The following is a 19,458-nucleotide window of genomic DNA, read 5'->3' as shown; positions in this document are numbered from 1 at the left end:
CAAAGGCATCATTCCCTCATCTTGAGGCCCCATCCTCGGAGAGCCGTGTCCTTATTCAGGCTCTCTATGACTTCAGTATCACCAAAACATGGTGCATTTTGTAAAAAAAAGGGTTGTGGAGGTGCCAAAAAACTAATATATACACAGTCAGTGGGAGAAACCACGGGTTTGCAGCCCAATCTTACCCTCTGGGGACCCCTAGTGGTTGAAATCAGTTTCACTTCCAAGTTTTATTTTATGGAATTTTACAAAGTTGAATGTGAAAAGGGGACGTAAAAGATCTCTTAAACAGACGCACACATATGAGCAAAAAAAAAAAAGATGAGTAAAGTAGTGAAATGCCTATCACACAGCCAGCCAGACAGACAGTGAGGAGGTCAGCGTGCCTTCGCTGGAGGAAGGGGGTTGCCTGCTCCTCTATGAGGCACTGGAAGTGTCCTTGTAACCTGCTGCCGCAGCCTTGCAGCACAGGCATCAATATTTCAAGCTGATGGGTCGCCTTGAGATAGGTTATTATCAGGGGGGGGGGGGGGGGGGCGCATACACACCACACGAGGGAAACACACACACATACGCAGACGGGTTTCTTGATGACAGAAACAGAGTAACACGTCATCGAGGGGGCAGAATCCAAACGAAATCATTACGGCTTCTCAGAGAGCAAAATGCTTAATTACCACTTACGATGTGTGGAATAGAGAAACTAGATGCGTGTGTGTGTGGGTGTGTGTGTGTGTGCGCGTGGACATAATTAGCTGACTTCTCTCTGATCCTTAATGCATTATTGAATATTTCAAAGGAGTCTCAATCCTCTGGGCTAAGTGACTGCCAAGCCTGGATCACAGGGCCGGTTCGGCCCTGATGAAGGGCGGTTCAGCCATTAAGGAGTCTGGGCCGGGCTGCTGGCCTTGTGTGAACCTGAGGCTCATGAATAATATAAATACCTCTACTGTATTTGGAAGCACTTTGGAAACGAAGACGAGGAGGATGGGAGGGGGCTGATGACATTGATTTTTGGTCGTGCAATTTCAGGGAACGATTCAGTTTTAGTGGCAAACACCGGGTCGTTGAAAAGAGGGACGATTCATTGCGATCGCTCCTGTTGGGGAACAGTCGGCGTCTCGTTTCGCCGAAGCTCAACTCCAAACTCTGCAACCTCGATGAGACAATAGCTGAGTTGTCATGGTAATTTGCCATTTTTCCTCCTGACATTTATGAGGTTTTCATCTCTCACAATTATTGCCCGTCTGTTTCTTGTCTGAAATGCCACCGTTTAATATTGGATGTACGCAGCTGTGGGAAGAGATCTAAACGTGGAATACGTTAAAAAAATATATAATTAGGCAGAAATCATGACGTAATCTTTTATTATCTTACATTGTTCTTATTATTTCTGTGAGTTGTTTTATTTGAAAAAGTAGTTCTCCAACAGGATTATTAGTACACTTTTAACTTGGGTCCAAAAGTCTCCTTTCACAGACTGGGACATCATGACACACTGAGTAATGTGCTTTTCTTAAACTCCACACACTGTTTTGGTAACGAGCTCACACACATAAAGCATCTATCATCGCTATGATTTATGGATACGTTTGTTCAATCAATTCAGGAAACCGGTGGAGGAAGGTAACTAAGTAGGCTATTTTTACCACACTTAAAGCTACACTAATCAATATTACTATATTGACGATGCATCAAATGACTACATGCAATGTGAAAATGATGAGGTACGCTAATTCTTTGTCTTGTCTTCGCCGTGAGGTGACTGGCCAACAAGCAGAGGATCCATAAAGAAACACACAACCCTCAATGAAGCTACAACCTGTAGGGTTTTACACTTTGTTTGTATAAAAGAAACAAGAAGTACCATTTTAAATCAGAGAGCTTTTGAGATCCTGGTAGGTGGATTTTGTTATTTTTAAATAGAGCTAGGATAGTTGTATGCCCCCTAAACTAAGCTAATCTAAGCTAAGCTCTCAAAATGTGGAACTAACTAACTCAAAGTTGACGTTTTCAACTCCTTTAACCACAACTCACACGCTGTGACGTGCTTCTTCTTCCAGTAAAGGTGAACGCATGTACGCATTTCTACATCTTCTCTCTGAACATCTGCAGCCACAGCAAGTGAGTCAAATGTTGCCTTTTCTAGAGAAATGAACTCACTCGTGATTCCGTGGGAATTCCACAGTATCGTGCGTTTGTGCTGACGTGGACCCTTGGAGGACCGGATGATGCAACGCGGGCGAGCGGCTGCGGCAGATGATTTATGGTCAAGTATAACTCGTCTTTTCTCCGTGGACAAAATGAGTCTGCCTCAAAATGGATCCTCTCGGCGGTCTGAATAAGCTCTCCCTGTGCAGCGTACACACATTTGGGGATCGGTTTGTTTGGCGACAGCGGGGCCCGTCTTCAATCCATCATTGCTAAGGCCTTGTGATTAGTAAAATGCTCATCAAAGTCATATTGGGAGTAAAATGCCCATGTGATCTCCCTACAATCAATCAAATCGACTAAACCACAATGAAAGTGCACACACATTACACGTACACACTCTCTCTTTCTGTCTGAGCTTTGTGTCAGCCATAAGCTCTTTTCTATTAAACCTGCGCTGCATTAAACATTTGGGTTAAAAGCTTTCATAATCAGGTGTGTTCTCGTTCAGTGTGCAGAGATTTCCAAGATCAATACTGTCCTTGACGGGAGAGCTTTGCCCACCGCGCGTAGGTGTGTTTGGGCGTGTGTGCACAAGAAGCTCTGAGTTAGAGCTTTGGCCCTCGGTGTGCATGTTTCTGAGTGTGTGTGTGTGTGTGTGCGTGGACGTATTAGCCCGAGCGAGTGTGCTGTTTACTGTCTTCTGTCTGCGGGGCTGAGCTGCTTTTTCACTGTGATCTCTTCATTCTGTGTTTTAGCGGCGCTAACAGCGACGTTGCGCTAGCCGCTACGGTTGTTTTTCTGCCCGACGCCCCCTCAGTTGATCCTGGAGGTCCACTCCACAGACTGCGACTGCAACAAACGCAGAGTCAAAACACATTAATGAGCTCAACACGCACACAAACAGGCATCTGCTCGGGCTCCCGTTTTGTCGCCCGTCTGCGGAACGTTTGAGATAAATGCCCGCGCTTGACTGTGGACGTGACGTTGACTCTCCTGTGGAAAAATAATGACGCTGGTTTTCCCAAACTTTTTAGAAATGGCGTCTGGAATAAGCATGCTGTTGAATCTGAAGCTAAATTGCTCCGTCTTGCACAAAGCAGGGGGAAAGTGACAGAAATGTTGCAACCCTTCCGCCTACATCAATGTACCAAAGTCAAAAATGAAGAAAAAGTCTTGTTAAATTGAGGTTTTTGTGCATTTTTTTCTTCTGAGTGCGAGCCCAGTGTGCGTTTGTTTGTGTGTGGGCGTTCAGGGACGAGAAGTATGCCGGCAGCAGCTTTTATTTTTTTATTTTTTACAAATGCCTCCACTGCCTTGAGATTAATACGTGAAGCCTTTGGGGATGAGCTTGACCTATGTGAGCAGTTTTTTATAATCACTTACGTCTTGAAAATATCGTTTTTTTCCCCCTTCACAGCGGCGTTGCCTTGGATGTGTTGTATTTTGCTTTTTGACTTTTTGTATTAGGATAAAAAAAAGGACATGATATGTGGTTAGATAAAAAAATAATAATAAAAGACTTGGCTGATATGTTTCTGACATCAAAAGCTGAAAAGAGCATGAGCAGGCGAGGATAACATCAGCATTCCTGCTTCTCTTGAAGACCTTTACTGTTGGTCGGCCTGAGATAACATTGAGTAATTTGAACTTGTGTGGCGCCACCAGTGCAGTGCATAAAAATGCCACAAGGCAGTAACACATGCCAACCATCACCCGTCTGATCCCAGATTAATTCTCCATCTTTGAATTTCAACGTGATTGATCATAAATCGAGCTCATAAAGGTCTCTGCTTCAAACAACTGTTGTTGTGAATTATTACAGTTATGACTGATACCGCCTTCATCTCTGACACCGCCGGTGGCCTTTGGCCTGTGAAACTGCGATGCCTTCCCTCCCGGTAGCATTCCACTGAAGCGGGCCTTGGACCTGACAGAGCAGTCTGTGATGGCTGTGTTCATTGTTCGTGCGCTCAATAGGCAGCACATGGCGTGGGCAGCAGTCAGTGGGGCTAAATTTGTGCCTCTCTGCTCATTCCGGGGATATTTGTGACTTGCTCCTTGTTGACTCGTTGCGCTTCTTGCTGACAACGGGTCTCTGTGTGTCACAGACCACTAAATCCAGCCAGCTGCATGCAATTAGGCTGCAAAATGCCGGGGACGTGCATGCTCCTCTGCAGAGCATCAAGTGGTGACGATGTGCCGATTTAAAATCTTTGATCAGCTGGGAAATCTAATTATCAGCTAATAAATCTTTTTTTTGTTGTGAGGTTTCTTCTGAAATTGTGATAAGAACACATCAGTGAATACAATACATTAAACCAACATATTGAATATCTATATCATGATGATAAGAATGAAGACACATCCTCTGTATAATAGATGATTTAGGTTGTCACAACATGAATTAAGCCAAATCAATGACATTAGATGAAAAATATTGACTTTAAATTTTTATCTATAAAATCATGTCTTAGAGGAGGGTCAAATACAAATGGTAAAACATTATGAGACTGAATACAGTATCTCACTTAATAAATTGCAATAGATTTTGTCAAATGTCTTTAATGTTCTCAATCTTAATTAATCATCTTTTCGGTAGCAGGCTATTTTGACAGACAGACAGACAGACAGACAGACAGACAGACAGGCACTGGTCCATAAATCAGTGGCCACATCTTTCGCCACAGGGAGATTCACTGTTGTTTCCTAGGTAACAAGCGCCCCCTCCCTTTACCCTTGGTTCATCTGGACTGTACCACTCTGCTGTGGGGTTGAACATGTGTTGTTTATTTAATAGAAATAAATTCCCGTGTTCAAATTGAACTACACGTCAGAACGCGTTTCAATGTCCTAATATGTATCCGTTAATTACAGCTCATACTATCCTATATAGTTGAGAATAAATGCGTAGTTAATGTTTAGACCCTTGTACTAACCCCCTGGCGAAGCACATTCAACATTCCCTCGAACTGTCAAAATCGCTTGTTGCTTCCTACCTTAGCCTAAAAAGTAGTTAGCGAGCTAGCGTGTAGCGACTTACAGCTCACTTCTGCCTTCTCAATTAAAAAATACCGTTTTTTCGAAACCGCGGAAAAGTTCGCCCACGGGAAAAAATAAACAAGTGACAAGTCTTATTCGAAGACCATTTCTCCCCCCGTCCTGTTCCGAAATAGCGCTTTCGAGAAGCGGCGGCGGCGACTGAAGTGCAGCTGGATGTGACAGGTTCGTCATCAGGTAAGCTGCAGGTAGTTAGCTTAGCTAGCTCCGTATGCCTCTGGCTTTTCACACTTGTTACGGCGGCACGGCGAACATAACGGTGGTGCTCCTAGTGGAGGGGACTGCAATCATTGTGAGGATGCCACTCCAGTCTCATGAGCACTAAGCGCTAGTGCCTTGGATCGCTATGCTAGCTCACAACAACTGCCCCGGACAGCTAATGAAAACAAGTAAAAAAGCAGCTCCATAGTCAAACAAAAAAAAATCTAATCGGCGTGCTGAGTGGTCTCTGCGTGTCTTTTAATTGCACGGCTCACGTAATGCTTTCTGCTGCATGCATTCAATGTCTATAATTACGTCTCACGGGGACAGGTTTGATAATAACACAGTTATTATTGATTTGATTTACGATAGTCAGTCCCCCCTTATTAAGCAATGACGTTGTCATCATTGTTGCACGGTGCACTCCTATTCCAGAGCACAAAGAGCTAATTGTTTGTGTGTTATTGCATTCAAATGCAAATGTGGAAAACCCCCACAAAATAACCGTACTTTTAAGTTGATTAATGGATTGTTCGATTTAATTGCAGTGTACAAGACAGAATGAAGCAGTTGTAATGAGACCAAACTGGAGGTGTATTTAAATCTATTGCAGGTTGACTGAGTTGGAGCCTTTCCACCTGGGTAAGGTTAATAAGTTGTGATCAGGCTGTAACTGCTATGTCATGTACAGTAATTAATCCTTCTGAACATGCAAATTGACATCTCAGAGCAGAATTGCACCAGTGGAACCAAATTAACTATCAGTAAAACAATATCACTTTGGCTTCTCATTAATGGACTATTTTGTTTTCATTAAGGCTATTAAAGCAATTGCCCACTTGAGTAAGACATAGCAGTCCACAACACACTAGGATTGCTCGGAAAAAGGAACTTTGTGTAATCAGCAGTACGAAAAATTGTCTTTTAATGTTCTATAGGAATAGAATCATATTTCAGTTTGATTTCAAGCCAGAAGTACTTTTAATGTAAATAATCTAGTGCTTCATGATTGATCGTTTGGACTCTGTTTCATTGCACAGCCTTGTACTTGCTCCAAAGCACACTGGCTGACCACTTGCCTACACAGCCACTTGTTTATGCTCTATCATCATGTGGACTTGTGCGACAGGCTTACCAGAATGTGTTTCAAGCGGAAGGAAGCGCAACTCTCTGCCGCTTGATATTTGATTACGGCTAATAATAGAAAAAGACAGCTGCCTTTTCATTGATCTGTCTTCAGTGCCCTATTTCTGAGCCCTGTTCTCTCTCTCCATCTCTCTCTCTCTCTCTCTCTCTCTCTCTCTCTCTCTCTCTCTCTCTCTCTCTCTCTCTTTCTCGTTCTCTCTCTCTCTCCAATAGTGCCACCGAACACAGCGTTCTGTGCTGGTTCGTGTTTTCAAACTGTTTTAATCCATCAATTTCCATTTGCTGTAATTAGCCATTGTTTCAAAAGGCTGATTTTGAATTTGAAAATGAAGGCGCTTCTGGACACAGAATCCTAAATCTGGTTGGGTGGGAGTGAGTGAAGCCGTTCGGGGTCAAACAGGACAGGGATAATAAGAGGGGAGGGGATACGATGTGGGAAGGAAGTGGCTCAGCTTGTTTGTCCGCCAGGCCTTTGTTTGTTTTCCTGTTGGACAAACCTATTTAGAAGGTAGGCTATCTGAGGTCTGCCGATGGAAATTAGCTACAAGCAGCAGGCTTGTTATACATTTATTATTCAGTAATGTGGTTATTGAGAAGTCGGTTGCAGCCAAATGAGGAATTGATAAGATTCATCTATCAGTGATGATGGAGCAGGCTGGCTTGTCCAACTGCCATTGCTCTGGGTGAATGATATTGAGCTGTTTAATTTTCTGGACAGTCAACAGCATCCAGTCTCGTTTCATCCTGCAGCAATATACTGTTGTTGCTGCCTCCTCGCATTCCTGCTCCTTGAATCTGCTGCATCTGTGTGGAGCATCGTGAGGGAAGGTGTAAGGTGACACTTTTGCTTTTGACAAAGGCTGACATCCCCCGCCTCCATGTTCATATAACGGCAGCGCGCTTGTCTGTGTCATTTCATTAAAGGTGCCCCGATGCCAAAGATGACGTCAGTATTCGGTGTCATTTGCTGAGGTGGACAATTTTTCATGCCAGAGAGATTAATCACCTGAATCCCCATTGCCCCCGATCCATTTGACAAATCTATTTCCTGTGGAGCATCACACTATTAAAGCGTGATCAGACAGTAAATAGGGTTGTTTATCATTGAACTGTAAAGCATGTTTAGCCTCATTGATGTCAACGAAACACCCAGGCTGCTGCGTCATTCACAGCTTTTGTATGAGACAGAGGCAGAGCGAGAGAGTTAGAGAGAGAGAGAGAGAGAGATAGAGAGAGAGAGAGGACAGACAGACACAGAGAGACAGACGGTACAGCTGTTCTATTGAATCTGGATCGAAAAGTCATGAAGCTGGTTCTCTGACTCATCATTTCTGTGACGCTCCGGTTTCACGGCTCGTGTGATGCCAACCGGCATGTCATCGGATGGGTGGAGGGGAGAGGACGGCTGGGGGAGGAGACAGACCAAGACTTCCACGTCCCAGCCGCCACCACTCTTCTTTTTTTTTCTTCCCCAAGCAAATTGCGATGCAATAACAACAACAGAAACGTTCGCCACTGTGCAATTTTGCAGTTCAGTAAATTGAAGGATTTTACTGAAACCAAGCTCGAAAGATATCTTTAAGAAACGAGTGAAATGTACAGGTGAGGGATAGAAAAGACATGTGTAAGGGAAAGGGGAGGTTGGAGTGGATGAGTTTAGAGGACGGATGCTGAGGGGAGTTAGAGGAGAGTCGGGAGGGGGAGGAGGTGTGGTGCTCTGGTTTCCTGGGGGGATGGTGGTAAATGTGATGATAGAACATAGACAAGGACAGGGCTGATCTTCATTATGCGACTGCAGCAACTGCCTGATCATTGCTCACTTGTGTTGCTTTGTTGTTTGAGCAAGTCTAGACTTTATATTCCTGAGGTTGTTTCCTATTCGGAAACAATTCAGGTGGTGCTGATTTGAATTTGAATATAATCAGGTTCACCAGGAGAGGGACGGAGAAAGAATATATAATGTACTTGCTGGTTGAGCAGGGCATGAAATTGGGGAAATACCTTTTAAGATCAGCATTCAGGGCTTGTCACTGTAAGCACAGTTTTTCGCCCTATCACATAGTCCACTCTGTTCCAATGGAGAGGCACAAAAAGCTGTGATTCAGTGTAGCTGTTTTTCTATTGGCTGGAGCTGTTAAGGGGCAGGGCCTCGCCACAGGCTGGTGTGCAGGAAGAGGCTGGCTTTAGGGGTGTGTGTGTGTGTGTATGTGTATGCGTGTAGGGGGGCTTGGCTGGAAGTGTTTCAGCCAGATAGTTGGAGTAGACACTCTTCTGCTTCCTGCCTGCCTGCCCGCCTGCCTGCCTCGCTCGCTTGCTCCCTGGCTGAGAGAGAGAGAGAGAGAGAGAGAGAGAGAGAGAGAGAGAGAGAGAGAGAGAGAGAGAGAGAGAGAGAGAGAGAGAGAGAGAGAGAGAGAGAGAGAGAGAGAGAGAGAGAGAGAGAGAGAGAGAGAGAGAGAGAGAGAGAGAGAGAGAGAGAGAGAGAGAGAGAGAGAGAGAGAGAGAGAGAGAGAGACATCCAGAGAAACATCCAGAGAAAATCCCTGTCTCGGCATGGACCTCCGGCTGCAGCACTCGGCAGCTCGCGAGGAATGACAACAGTTCACATGGTCATTAACTCCAGTCGCTGAGGCTGAAGGGAAAGCTGCACTGTAGCTCAGTGTCACAGAAGCACCGGGTGCCTCCTGTGTTCGGGACAGCAGACAGAGGCACACAGCAGAGCCACGGGACCCAGTAAAACGAGGTGGGAAAGAACCGTCATATTGGCTGGTTTTATCTTTTTCTTTTTGTTGCTTTTTCTTTCTTTCTTTTTCTTTTTTTTTAGAAAGATCTTTTTTTGTTGTTGCAGTTTTGCTGCAGTGTGCTGCATACCAGTCTGGGTGGGGAGAGAGGAGAGAGGATGTTTTATCTGTGCGAGAGAAAGCATGTGAGGCTGTAAAAAAGAAAAAAAAAGAAAAAACGAAGGAAGAAAGGGGAAGAAAATATAGTGTGTGTGATGAATGCACAGGAGTACTGGGAGCCTGCAGCCACGCAGTTTACGCTCACTGCAGTTTCCAGCGCTGTAATGGACTTTCTCTTTCGACTCCAGAGGGAGAGGCATTATCACAGTAGTTGGCTTGCCCCCTTGCCTCAGTGCAAATGTCAGGAGCTTTCTCTTTTTTGCCACATGGGCTACACATTTTTCACTCTATAGAGAAAAACTTATCGTGTTGTGTGGCAGCTGCACTGTCACTGCTCGCTGCTTGGTGCGGTCGCCACAAAGTTATTCCCCCGTACAGTAACTCTTTTTCTTTTCCTCCACATAACAAGGGTTGTACAAAAGGTTGTTTGTTCAGAACAGGGTCTGATGTTTTGACACGCTTTATCTATGTGGACACAAATAGTCGTAACTTCACAGTTCTAATAAGAACAACGTCATAATTAACCTTATGTGTTAGAAGAAGCCCGGTTGACGTGTCCCTAGCTTTCCGCTGTCTATCTAGATTTAGCTCCGCGCTAGACGCTGGGCCTGGAGCAGTTAAGCAGTGGACATCATCGCCTGTGTGGAAAAGGCCAGGGTGGTGTCATACATCTGGCTGTGGATCAAGGGGAAGTGGGTGTTTTCTAAAATGGAACATCAGTTCAGCCCTTCCTGTTGGGAAAAGAATGGGATAAGTCTGAGACAAGTACCAAGTCCTCTCTGCAAGACCCTGTCAGCCAGAAATCCTGTTCCTCGGATTTGACTCGTGCAAATTGCACCTCGAGATGGTATTAAAAGGATTTAGTGGTCGGTAGGTTTTTCAGACATCTTCTGCATGAAAGAGGGAGTCTGATTGCTCCGTGACACGAGGGTGAGTTTGCTGAATCATTCAGCTCTTATGTTTTCAAGTGCTGTAATTTGTGGGCTTAAGCTTTCCACTCATTTGGTACGTGTTCACTTAATATTTCACTGTACAAGAGCTTTAATCTGGTGTAGTATTTCCCATCTTTGATTTTGAGGGATGAAAACAGCCACTGTAGGTACAACGCTTCTAAAATGTTCACCTCAGACCTTGAGCGCAAGTGAGCTTGGGTATCCTGTTAATCATCATGTTTATCCGAACAGCGCTGTTCACCTCTGGCTGCCAACTATACTGTAATTAGCTGATGACTTGCCTGAGTCCTGTGGAGAAGCAAGGAGTAGCGCTTATACAGTAAACAAGTCCATTTACAGAATGCAGGGGTGGATTTCCGTCCCAGATACTAACGCTCTATCCTTAAAAATCTGTTCTTTGTTCTGAGACAGGACACTGACCAGGAGAGAAAAGCCCAGTCCCACATCATGCGCAGGGCCATTCGGGTCACTGTGGTTTAGCTAAGGCTATTATGATATGGGGCACACCTATCTGCTGACTCCATGAAACGCTTCTTGTGTTGCCTCTGAACAGTAGCTTAGTCCTGATACAGCCGCTGCTGAGCCCACTCACTCGTCCTTATCGCTAATGGTACTTGATGATATTGAACTCGAGGAGCTGTAGCTTATGCCAAAGACAATTTCATAAGCATCATAACATCCATAGTATTAAATACGAATTAGGCTGCAGGGTATAGCTCTGATCCTCTCTGGAAGATGCAAAGGAAAATGTTGCAAGCAGGTGATGTCACGCTGAAAGCTAGGTTAGCTCTGTTCGGGACACTTTGATAAAACCTTTACTGTTGTACTCACTTATTTTCCATTACTCACTGGAAGCTGAACATTTTCCTATTTCACTTCAACAATGAAGCCCTCTCTCCACAGCCTTGAAAAACATTGACCACTTGTTCCTCTTGGCCATGCAAATGACCATAGAAGTGTGGTTTACCAGCATGAAATGGTAATAAATGGAAATGCAGCCACTCAGGTACCCATGTCATATTTGCTCTCGTCCGTCACGGCCATTTGTATTTCTGCTATATTTTGCCGACAACACCTGGCTGATGCCACAGCAAACGTTGTCACAAGGCTTTACAACCAATGGAAACCTGGTAGCTTATCGTCTCTGCTGAACAAATACAAGCAGCCAAGATAAACTGCACCGCACAGACAGAGCGCACAGATACCAGACTAATGGGTTACATGCATGGTATTCAGAGGTCAAGCCAATGACTTTCACTCGAGACGCCCCAGTCCCGCTGACTCTCATTCAATTAGGCAGACTGACCAAGATAATGCCGCTGCCAGCTGGCCTTAGTAAGCGTCAGTAATCCATAAAGTCTAGTACTGTAGTTCTTTTCTTCACATCTTTGCCCTGCTTTATCAGGTCACCCTGTCTCTCCACTGTTTGTACTAGGAACACGTAGGGGACGGAGCCGTCTCGCAGGAACTGAGGAACTAAAGATAGACAGGATATACAGCAATGTGCAGGATCTGGCTTTATTAGGTTCCTGTGGAGCTGAAAACATCAAATATGACTCTCTCAATTTTGACAATTATGTCGCCAAAGTGAGTCACTATAATAAGGGCTTATCTCTGAGGTCAAAACACTAGGCACTGTATGGTCCCTTCCTACCTGCTGACCATCTGTCTTTCCCTTTATGCATTGGGCTGGAAGCTCGACCGCTAAGCCCAGTGTAAACTAAGCCAGGCCTGCATGTACTGTCGGCGTAATGCACCAGCAGAAGCTAAGCTAGCCCGAGCCACTGTTCAAAGACACAAGACAAACCAGACTAAACCAAAACTGTTACCTCAACTGGAGCTTTCCAAAGCAGTCATTATGGTAAAGAAGTTGTTGTACGACATAGGTAGCAGTTTCCTCCCCAGGAGGACAGCAGGGGCTTTGGTGTGTTTCAGGAGAGGAGGAGGGCTCAGTCGTCTAAAAACAGGTTAGCGTTACACATCCATCTCTTTACCGCTAATTCGGTGAAGCACATGCAACACACTGCAATTAATAAATGGTTCGGTGCTCCAGTTCTCTGTACGTCTTTGTCCTTAAAAGCTACTTTTGCTGCATCTATGTCCATTCCCAGCATTGATTCATTCATTAGTACAGTTAAATGCGGTTCAATTTGCTGGGTATATTTGCATAACATACACTAGTCTACAGTATAGGAAGAGACATGCGTTCATGTTCCTGCATGATTATTATCGTACCTGTACTCTCACCAACATGTCTTTTTGATCTTCAGTCCACACCATTTGTTATGAATACCTTTCATGACAAAATCACAGTTTGAATATAGCCTGTCGAGTCCCCTGTAAGCTTCTCCGATGACCTCAACTAACCCTTATCCAAACTGTTGGCCCACTCGATTTCATGAAAGCTTTCAGTGCTCTGAAACTCCCGCCTTTTCCAAAAAAAATAAAAATGGCGCTGGCTGTGCTCCCTAACCATTGCAGCACAACTTCTTCCATCGTTTGAGGCCAAGTCATTTCACAGAGAAATGGCGCCATTGTCCCTCCACACATACTGACTAAGTAGGTTAGCTTGATTGCAGACTTCTTATGGCTTCTAAAAATAAGAAGGGATTAATTGTTAAAGGTCAGATCTGACATGATTCTCTTACCTGACTTTCTCTTCTGCAGCGATTGTCTCTCTCCCTGGGGAGATGGTGTGAAATTAAATCCTGCCTTGGAGAGTGGAGCCTGGGCGATTGGGCTAGGAAGCTTCTCATCTCATTTCACATGATCAGCACTAAAGTGGGACAATATGATTAGCGAGACAATGGTCAGTATTCATAGCCTTGGAACAGTTTGGTGTTTTTGTGGGTGACTTCAAGGGTAAGCATCTTTCTGTCGCTCGTTGTCTTAGAAAAATCAATCTGTCCTTTTGACCGTAGAAAAGAAATCTATCATAGTCTGTAGTTGTTTTTTTTTTTCCAAAGCCAGGATATGTGGCTTTGCCCCAATGGGTCATTTGGAGTTCCTTCCTTTTGATTTTTAAAACACCAAAACAAAACAAGAGCTCAGATGTCTCAAATTAGAGCGACCGAGTTTCAGACCAAGACGCCGGATGGTTTTTACATCTACAGGACAAAAGATGAAATGCCTGAAGGCCCGGAGGATGGTGCACCTGTATGACCGCTGTGTCAGGGTTTCTGTCTATGAAGGGAATTCGTGAAGGGGTTTCTTCTCCCCTTTACACCAGTGAAAATGGTTAGAGTGCAAGTCTCAACATGTCTTCATTAAGATCAAGTGGAGCATGTCATATGCCTTTGGAGGTTGTTCAGATATTGTTCTCACAGTACTTAACGTTTCCCTGGTGTTTGCTCCTGATCTGTTTTCCATGGAGGCTTACATATGTTTTGAACAGTAAAGGGGGGATCTTTTAACCAGAGCTGCATGTTTTTACAACCCTTCTCCTCCCGCAGTCTGGTGTCCTCAACCCCCTTTTTCCCGCCCCCCAGTTAACAGAAAAACATTTCCAGATGTGCCAAGAAAAGAGCTCCTTGCGCAGTAGCTTATTAATGGGTGTTGTATGCTCAAGCTAAAGGTCACTTCCTCAGATTGTTGCCCCACCTATTGTCCCCCTACTCTCCCGAGACAACAGACGGACACAAGATGAGGCTGCGAGGACATACACACATCCCCCTCATGAATGTAAATTGACAGGCCGATGTCAATGAGGCGCTATCTAATTTGGACGGTGGGAGACCAGTGAGTATTGCGGGACACAGGGCCGCGTCATAATCGTGTCTGGCACTGGCATATGCATCTGTCTCGGTCCCTCTGTGGCTGCTGGACGGCCGCCCGGAATAGTGCTGCGCTGCGCGGTTTTCTGTTGGCTGCACCATCCCTCCGTGCAGGGCTCTACAGGGCGGGTTGGACCCTGGGGCTTTTTTTTTTTATTCCTCCTATCTCTGCTCAGACTCGATGCTCTTGTCCACTGTCTCACGGCGTGGATATGTTTGCCTTTGTATGCAATATGCCGGAGAGCCTGTGGGCTTCCAGTCACCTCGTACATTGGCGCTCAGCCGTGATTTGAGGGACTTCAACTCGAGTGGCTTCTGCATAACCTCACAGCTGCCTTTTCTCTGGTTCATCAGCCCTGATACTCTTTGGAGCAAGCGCCCCTCTGGGCCAGTGTGCACACAAATTCAGAATGACATGCATACACAAACACTGTTAGCGCCTGTTGAAGCCCATTAGATAAATGGTTGCCCATCATATTTACTGAAACGTTTTCTCACTCTGTTTGTTTCTCTCTTTCTCTTTCTCCATTTCAGATCACTGACAGAAAGTGCCTTGTGAAACAACATCGTGCTTGGAGATCCCCGGGTGTTTCTGAAGAGGCTCCAGATCTTTCCCTTTCTCAGTCCTGACCTGTTTGTTCGTTCCTCCTCACCTTTGTGAAGAAGTGGAGCTACTGCACTGCTGGCCAAGGTGCCAAAGATCTGAGGGAGTGGGTAGTGAAGACTTTTAAACGATAGGAAGCCACATACTTTGTGTTCAAGACTGCGCCATTGCACCTCAAAACAACACCACTTTTGCCCCTCCCGCCCCGAACAACCGCCCTTGCACAAATCTCATCACTCATACAAAAGTCATTTCGGAGACATTGGTACAACAAGTAGAGCTTGTCTCTGAGCATGCCCCCTCTGCCGTGTCAGAGGTCTGCACATGAGACTTACTGATTGATGAACAATTAGCCGTGTGACTGACAAACCTCACCAGAGCAGTGCAGTCTCATGCACCGGACACAGAGACTTTGCCAGTCCATTACCTCCACTTTCCCGTCCGCAAGGACAAACCCTATTCACTGACCTGAAGCAGATCACTTTTAGCCGCATGTTCCTTCAGTTTTAGTCGCTGTTTGTTTTTTGTTTTTTTTCCACTGGAACACTCGGAAACCCCTCCTCAGAGGATAGCGTCCTCCTGAAACCAAGTGGCTCCACTCCACCCCAGCTCCACAGCCAGTGCTGCTGACATGGCTCTAAACATTGCCTCGATGCGGGACACAAAATGGCTGACCCTGGAAGTGTGCCGGCAGTTTCAGAGGGGGACGTGTTCACGCAGCGACGAGGAATGCAAATTCGCCCACCCACCCAAAAGCTGCCAGGTGGAGAACGGGAGGGTGATCGCCTGCTTTGACTCGTTAAAGGTAAGCACTCTCAGATGCAGCAGCTAACTGCTGTGTTCTGTTGGGATCCATCCTCTGCTGTTATTCTATTCTTTTCTCCCCAGGGTATTACAAACAGACTTGTTCGTCATGAATGCCTGGCATACAGGTAACACGGCAGAAATCATCATGGTTTTCATGATCATTTACTTCTCTCGACACAACCGCAGCTGTCAAATGATTAAAAGCAAATATAAATAATTAGATTGCATCTCCGCGGCACGGATATAGTATCTGACATCAAATGTCACAGCTTTGTGGTTCCCAATGGTCGTTGGGTGTAGGTTGTCTGCTCAAATTAGCATGTGTGTCAGGTCTCCACGCTGTTTTGCAGTTAGAAGACCAGCCTGACCTATGAAGCTAAAGGCCAGAGAGGTCTGTTGTCACGTTCACTGCCACCACAGGTGTGTGTGTGTGTGTGTATGTGTGTGTGTCTGTCTGTCTTTAGTTTTTTTATACGGTAAGTTCTTCTAATGTTACCATGCCGCATCCATCATCTGTGTATGTGGGCGAACATCTGATCGCCTGAAGTCATTCCAGGGCTTCTATTCCTGGGTGCACGTCAGCTGTCACACACACTACCAATAACCAACATAAACAGCCAGAGCTTGTCGTGTAACTTTCGGTTCTCACGGATCCGTTTTCAAGACGTGGTTATTCTTCTTTTTGTTGTCACAATTTCAATTTGTTATTATTGACTACATTTGATCGATACAGAAATCCACTAGAGGCCTTAAAGCCGTGCTAAAGTATTTACTCCTTTAATACAGCCCTGCGGTTTATTTGTTGACCTCTCTCTTATTGCACAGTTTGCTCTTCATAAGTGGTAAAACATCTTAAATTAGTTTAACACCAGACACTTCCTATGTTACTCCAATTACAGCAAGGTCGCTTCATACAAGCCCCCACATGCCGCAAATAAAACGCCTGCATCCAGGAGCAACCCATTATTTTAATGCTTCGTTGCAATTTAAAAAAAACCAAAAAACAGCAGTGACAATGATAAATAGCCAAAGAAACTAGAGCAGAACACTGAAACTGTGTCGAGTTAGTCTTTTTTTTTTTTAAAGTGTGAACCGTAGCTGCGTATTACAAATACAGCAGTGCAGTGTGTGGTGTGTGCGTTTCACATTTTTCAAGGTTGTGCACAAGGTCAAAGAGACTAGATTCACATCATGCAAAAGCGCTGTCCTTGAGTCTGATGCGGTAGATCTTCCCATGTGTTCACATTGGTACCCAATCTCTCCTGAAAACCCCCTGGTGAGCTTTCCACCCATGTCATCCTTCATTACTCCACTGAGATCCGCAGTGTGTAAAAGCCCTCCTCGTTACAAGTTGCTCATGGGTCAATTTATTCATTCAACGCCGTGAAAACAAGCAGCGGGCGTCCATGAAGCTGTCAGCGGAGACTTCGCTCGTGGTAAGGCTCGCTGAGTTATCGCTCGCAGCCAGTCGCCGAGTGACATTCCATCCCAGATGCCAGATTTCGCGAGCCGTTCCCCCGTTATGGTGTGATGAGCAAACAGCTGACTGCAATCGCGATCGATTTGTCGCGGTGCCGTGCATGCGACGGCCCGACACGGATCCTCCGCACATGACATGACTTTGCTGTGCCAGGAAAACTCCAACCAGTCATCCCTGACTGGGGAACCAAATGAGCGGAGCACTCAGCCTCATACCGATGCCACCTTTCATTTCGATGTTTTCATCTGCAAACAGTGGCCTTGAGGCAATCTGACAGAAATTCATGCATCATGTGTACCTTTTAATGTCCTGTACCACAGCTTACTTTATGTTCCTTTTCATGTTGTTATTCTCGGCTCTGTGTAAAGACAAATCAGCTAATGCAGCTGATTTGTAGACCGATCTGACTGAGTGCAGCCACTCGCTCTCTGTCACACTCTCTCTGCCTCTCTTTCCACCATACAACCCAGTGACAGAACGAGAATACAGGATTCTCTGTACTTTTAACTCCAACTCGCCCCCTTTCCCACAAAGACTTTCCTCGTGACAGCCCAGAGAATGAATGCTTTATTATGCATTAGGAAATGTGTTTCGCTCCACGGCAGGCTGATTTCCACCCCATTACGCCCGTATCGTCTTCCTGGGTCTTCTCATCTGATAGGGTTATCATGCCAGGCTTGTGTGCTGCCAGGCGTGTATTGGCCAATGATCAGAAGGGGTCCTTTTCATAAACACGGGAAAGGTACGGCTCAGGAGAGGAGTGGAGTAGGAGGCGTAACGCTTGTCGTCGCTCCTGTCAAGCAGCAGTAGGCAAGCATGCCAGCTCAGGGGAGAATTTGACTGCTCTGGTTGTTGTTTGTCAAGTTGGTAAAAAAGACAAAAAACACTCCTGCCAAGACAATTGCTTCCCTGTTGTCGAATCTCAAATTTTGTATTTTGTATCTCCTCTTTGAGATGAGATTTGAGATGGGTTTTTTTTCAACATAATTTCTAATCTTCATCCAGTTCAAAATTCTAGAGGATTTCATGTAAATTATAGGTGTCTCAGACACCTCGGTGTCTCTTAGCAATCATCTTCTGCAATGTAGGTTTTCAAGGGTATCCTGCAGTTTGCACACAATGCAGTGGATTTAGTCAGAGCTTGCTGGGCATAAATTACATTTGAGGGCGTAATTCAGTTATTGCCCCTGCGCGTGCATCCATCCTTATTGGCGAGACCTGGAGAACAAATCGGGCCTTTCAGATCTCTGATCGTGAAGTCACGCGGCAGGGAAAGGGACGGGTGTAGTGGGGAGAAGCCGTGGCAACAAGTTGCATGATATGTGAAGGCTACAGCGACCTAAATACCTGCTTTTGCATTTTTCTGTTCGTGCGCTTCGCACGGGACGGATGACGGTGAGGAATCATTCCTGCTTTCTCGATCAGAAAGCTTGCAGCTTCCCGACTCCGCCAGCGCTGCTCTCAGCACTTCTATAGTGTCACGTCGAGGGAATTATGTTTTTGTCCTCCTGCTCGACACTGTGGGCTTTAGAAATAGTCTCTCTATGCTACATTTGTCATCTCTCGAAATAGGACAAGCCGCTTCATCTCTGTCCAACTAAAGCTGTATCCACAGTTGGTTGGTAGACGTGATACAGCCTGCTAGCTTGAATCGTTCATTTCCATTAAGACGTGACATGAAATGTTGACAGCGGTGACCTCAACAACAGGAGCAGCAGTTTTTTTTAATTTATCTTAAAACCCATATAACGAGAGGTTTGTCTCTTCTTCATCTTTTGAATTAGATAAATTGCACGCCAACTTTACAAGCATGGACGGTACACAATGTTGCATTTCAACTTCTTGTCAGAATACAGACTGTAGTTATTTAACCAGACTCCCATACATGCAGAGTATTTAAAAGTCTAAATATATTCCAGTTAGAGATATTTAAATATCAATTCATTCCTTCCTCAAGACCTCCTTCACCGCAGATAGCTGATCAATACTGCGTCTCCGGAAAGTCTCACAAACGGTGTCGAAGCCTCGTTTTTCCTCTAGGCTCTTTGATACTTGTTGCGGTGTGACCATGGAAACTGTGACCTAGTGGCGCGGTGATTGGAAAGAGAGGGGGCTGTAGGAAATGGCGAGAATACCTCCGTTAATGGACTAAATGCAATCCCACCCATCATGTGACGATGTCACGCTGGCTGTGCATCTTGACACTAGCCTTTTGTGGACGTTGAAGTCCTCTGCTTTTTCAGTTTTCTCTCTGGAGTACTGCCTCTGACCCCGCTAACTGGGTTACATTTCCTCCCCGTGCAGGAAAATACTGTTCACATCCAGAGCGTTGATCTGAGTCGATGTGTTTGACTGCTTGTCAGTGCACAAATATGACATAACACAC

At 45.3% G+C, this 19,458-nt stretch overlaps 1 protein-coding gene across 6 annotated transcripts in view; it reads left to right on the top strand.

Annotated features, from left to right (window-relative positions):
- Nucleotides 1-5,126: 5,126 nt before the first annotated feature.
- The window catches only part of mbnl2 (muscleblind-like splicing regulator 2), a 46,467-nt gene continuing 32,135 nt past the window's right edge, over nt 5,127-19,458 (top strand). For 2 of the 6 annotated variants that reach the window (XM_068590963.1, XM_068590960.1), the window contains exons 1-2: nt 5,127-5,388; nt 14,716-15,590. In XM_068590963.1, coding sequence (XP_068447064.1) covers nt 15,417-15,590 — 174 coding nt within the window. In that variant the 5' untranslated portion in view covers nt 5,127-5,388; nt 14,716-15,416. Of the gene's footprint in view, nt 5,389-9,008; nt 9,299-14,715; nt 15,591-19,458 lie in introns of those variants that run through there. The other 4 variants (XM_068590962.1, XM_068590964.1, XM_068590966.1 and 1 more) reach the window with 4 other exon arrangements.

The sequence above is a fragment of the Clinocottus analis genome, unplaced genomic scaffold (assembly GCF_023055335.1).
Source record: "Clinocottus analis isolate CAN_PGR_092001 unplaced genomic scaffold, fCliAna1.0.p SCAF_24, whole genome shotgun sequence".
Taxonomy (NCBI): Eukaryota; Metazoa; Chordata; class Actinopteri; order Perciformes; family Cottidae; genus Clinocottus; species Clinocottus analis.
This window is presented reverse-complemented; position numbering and strand designations above follow the sequence as displayed.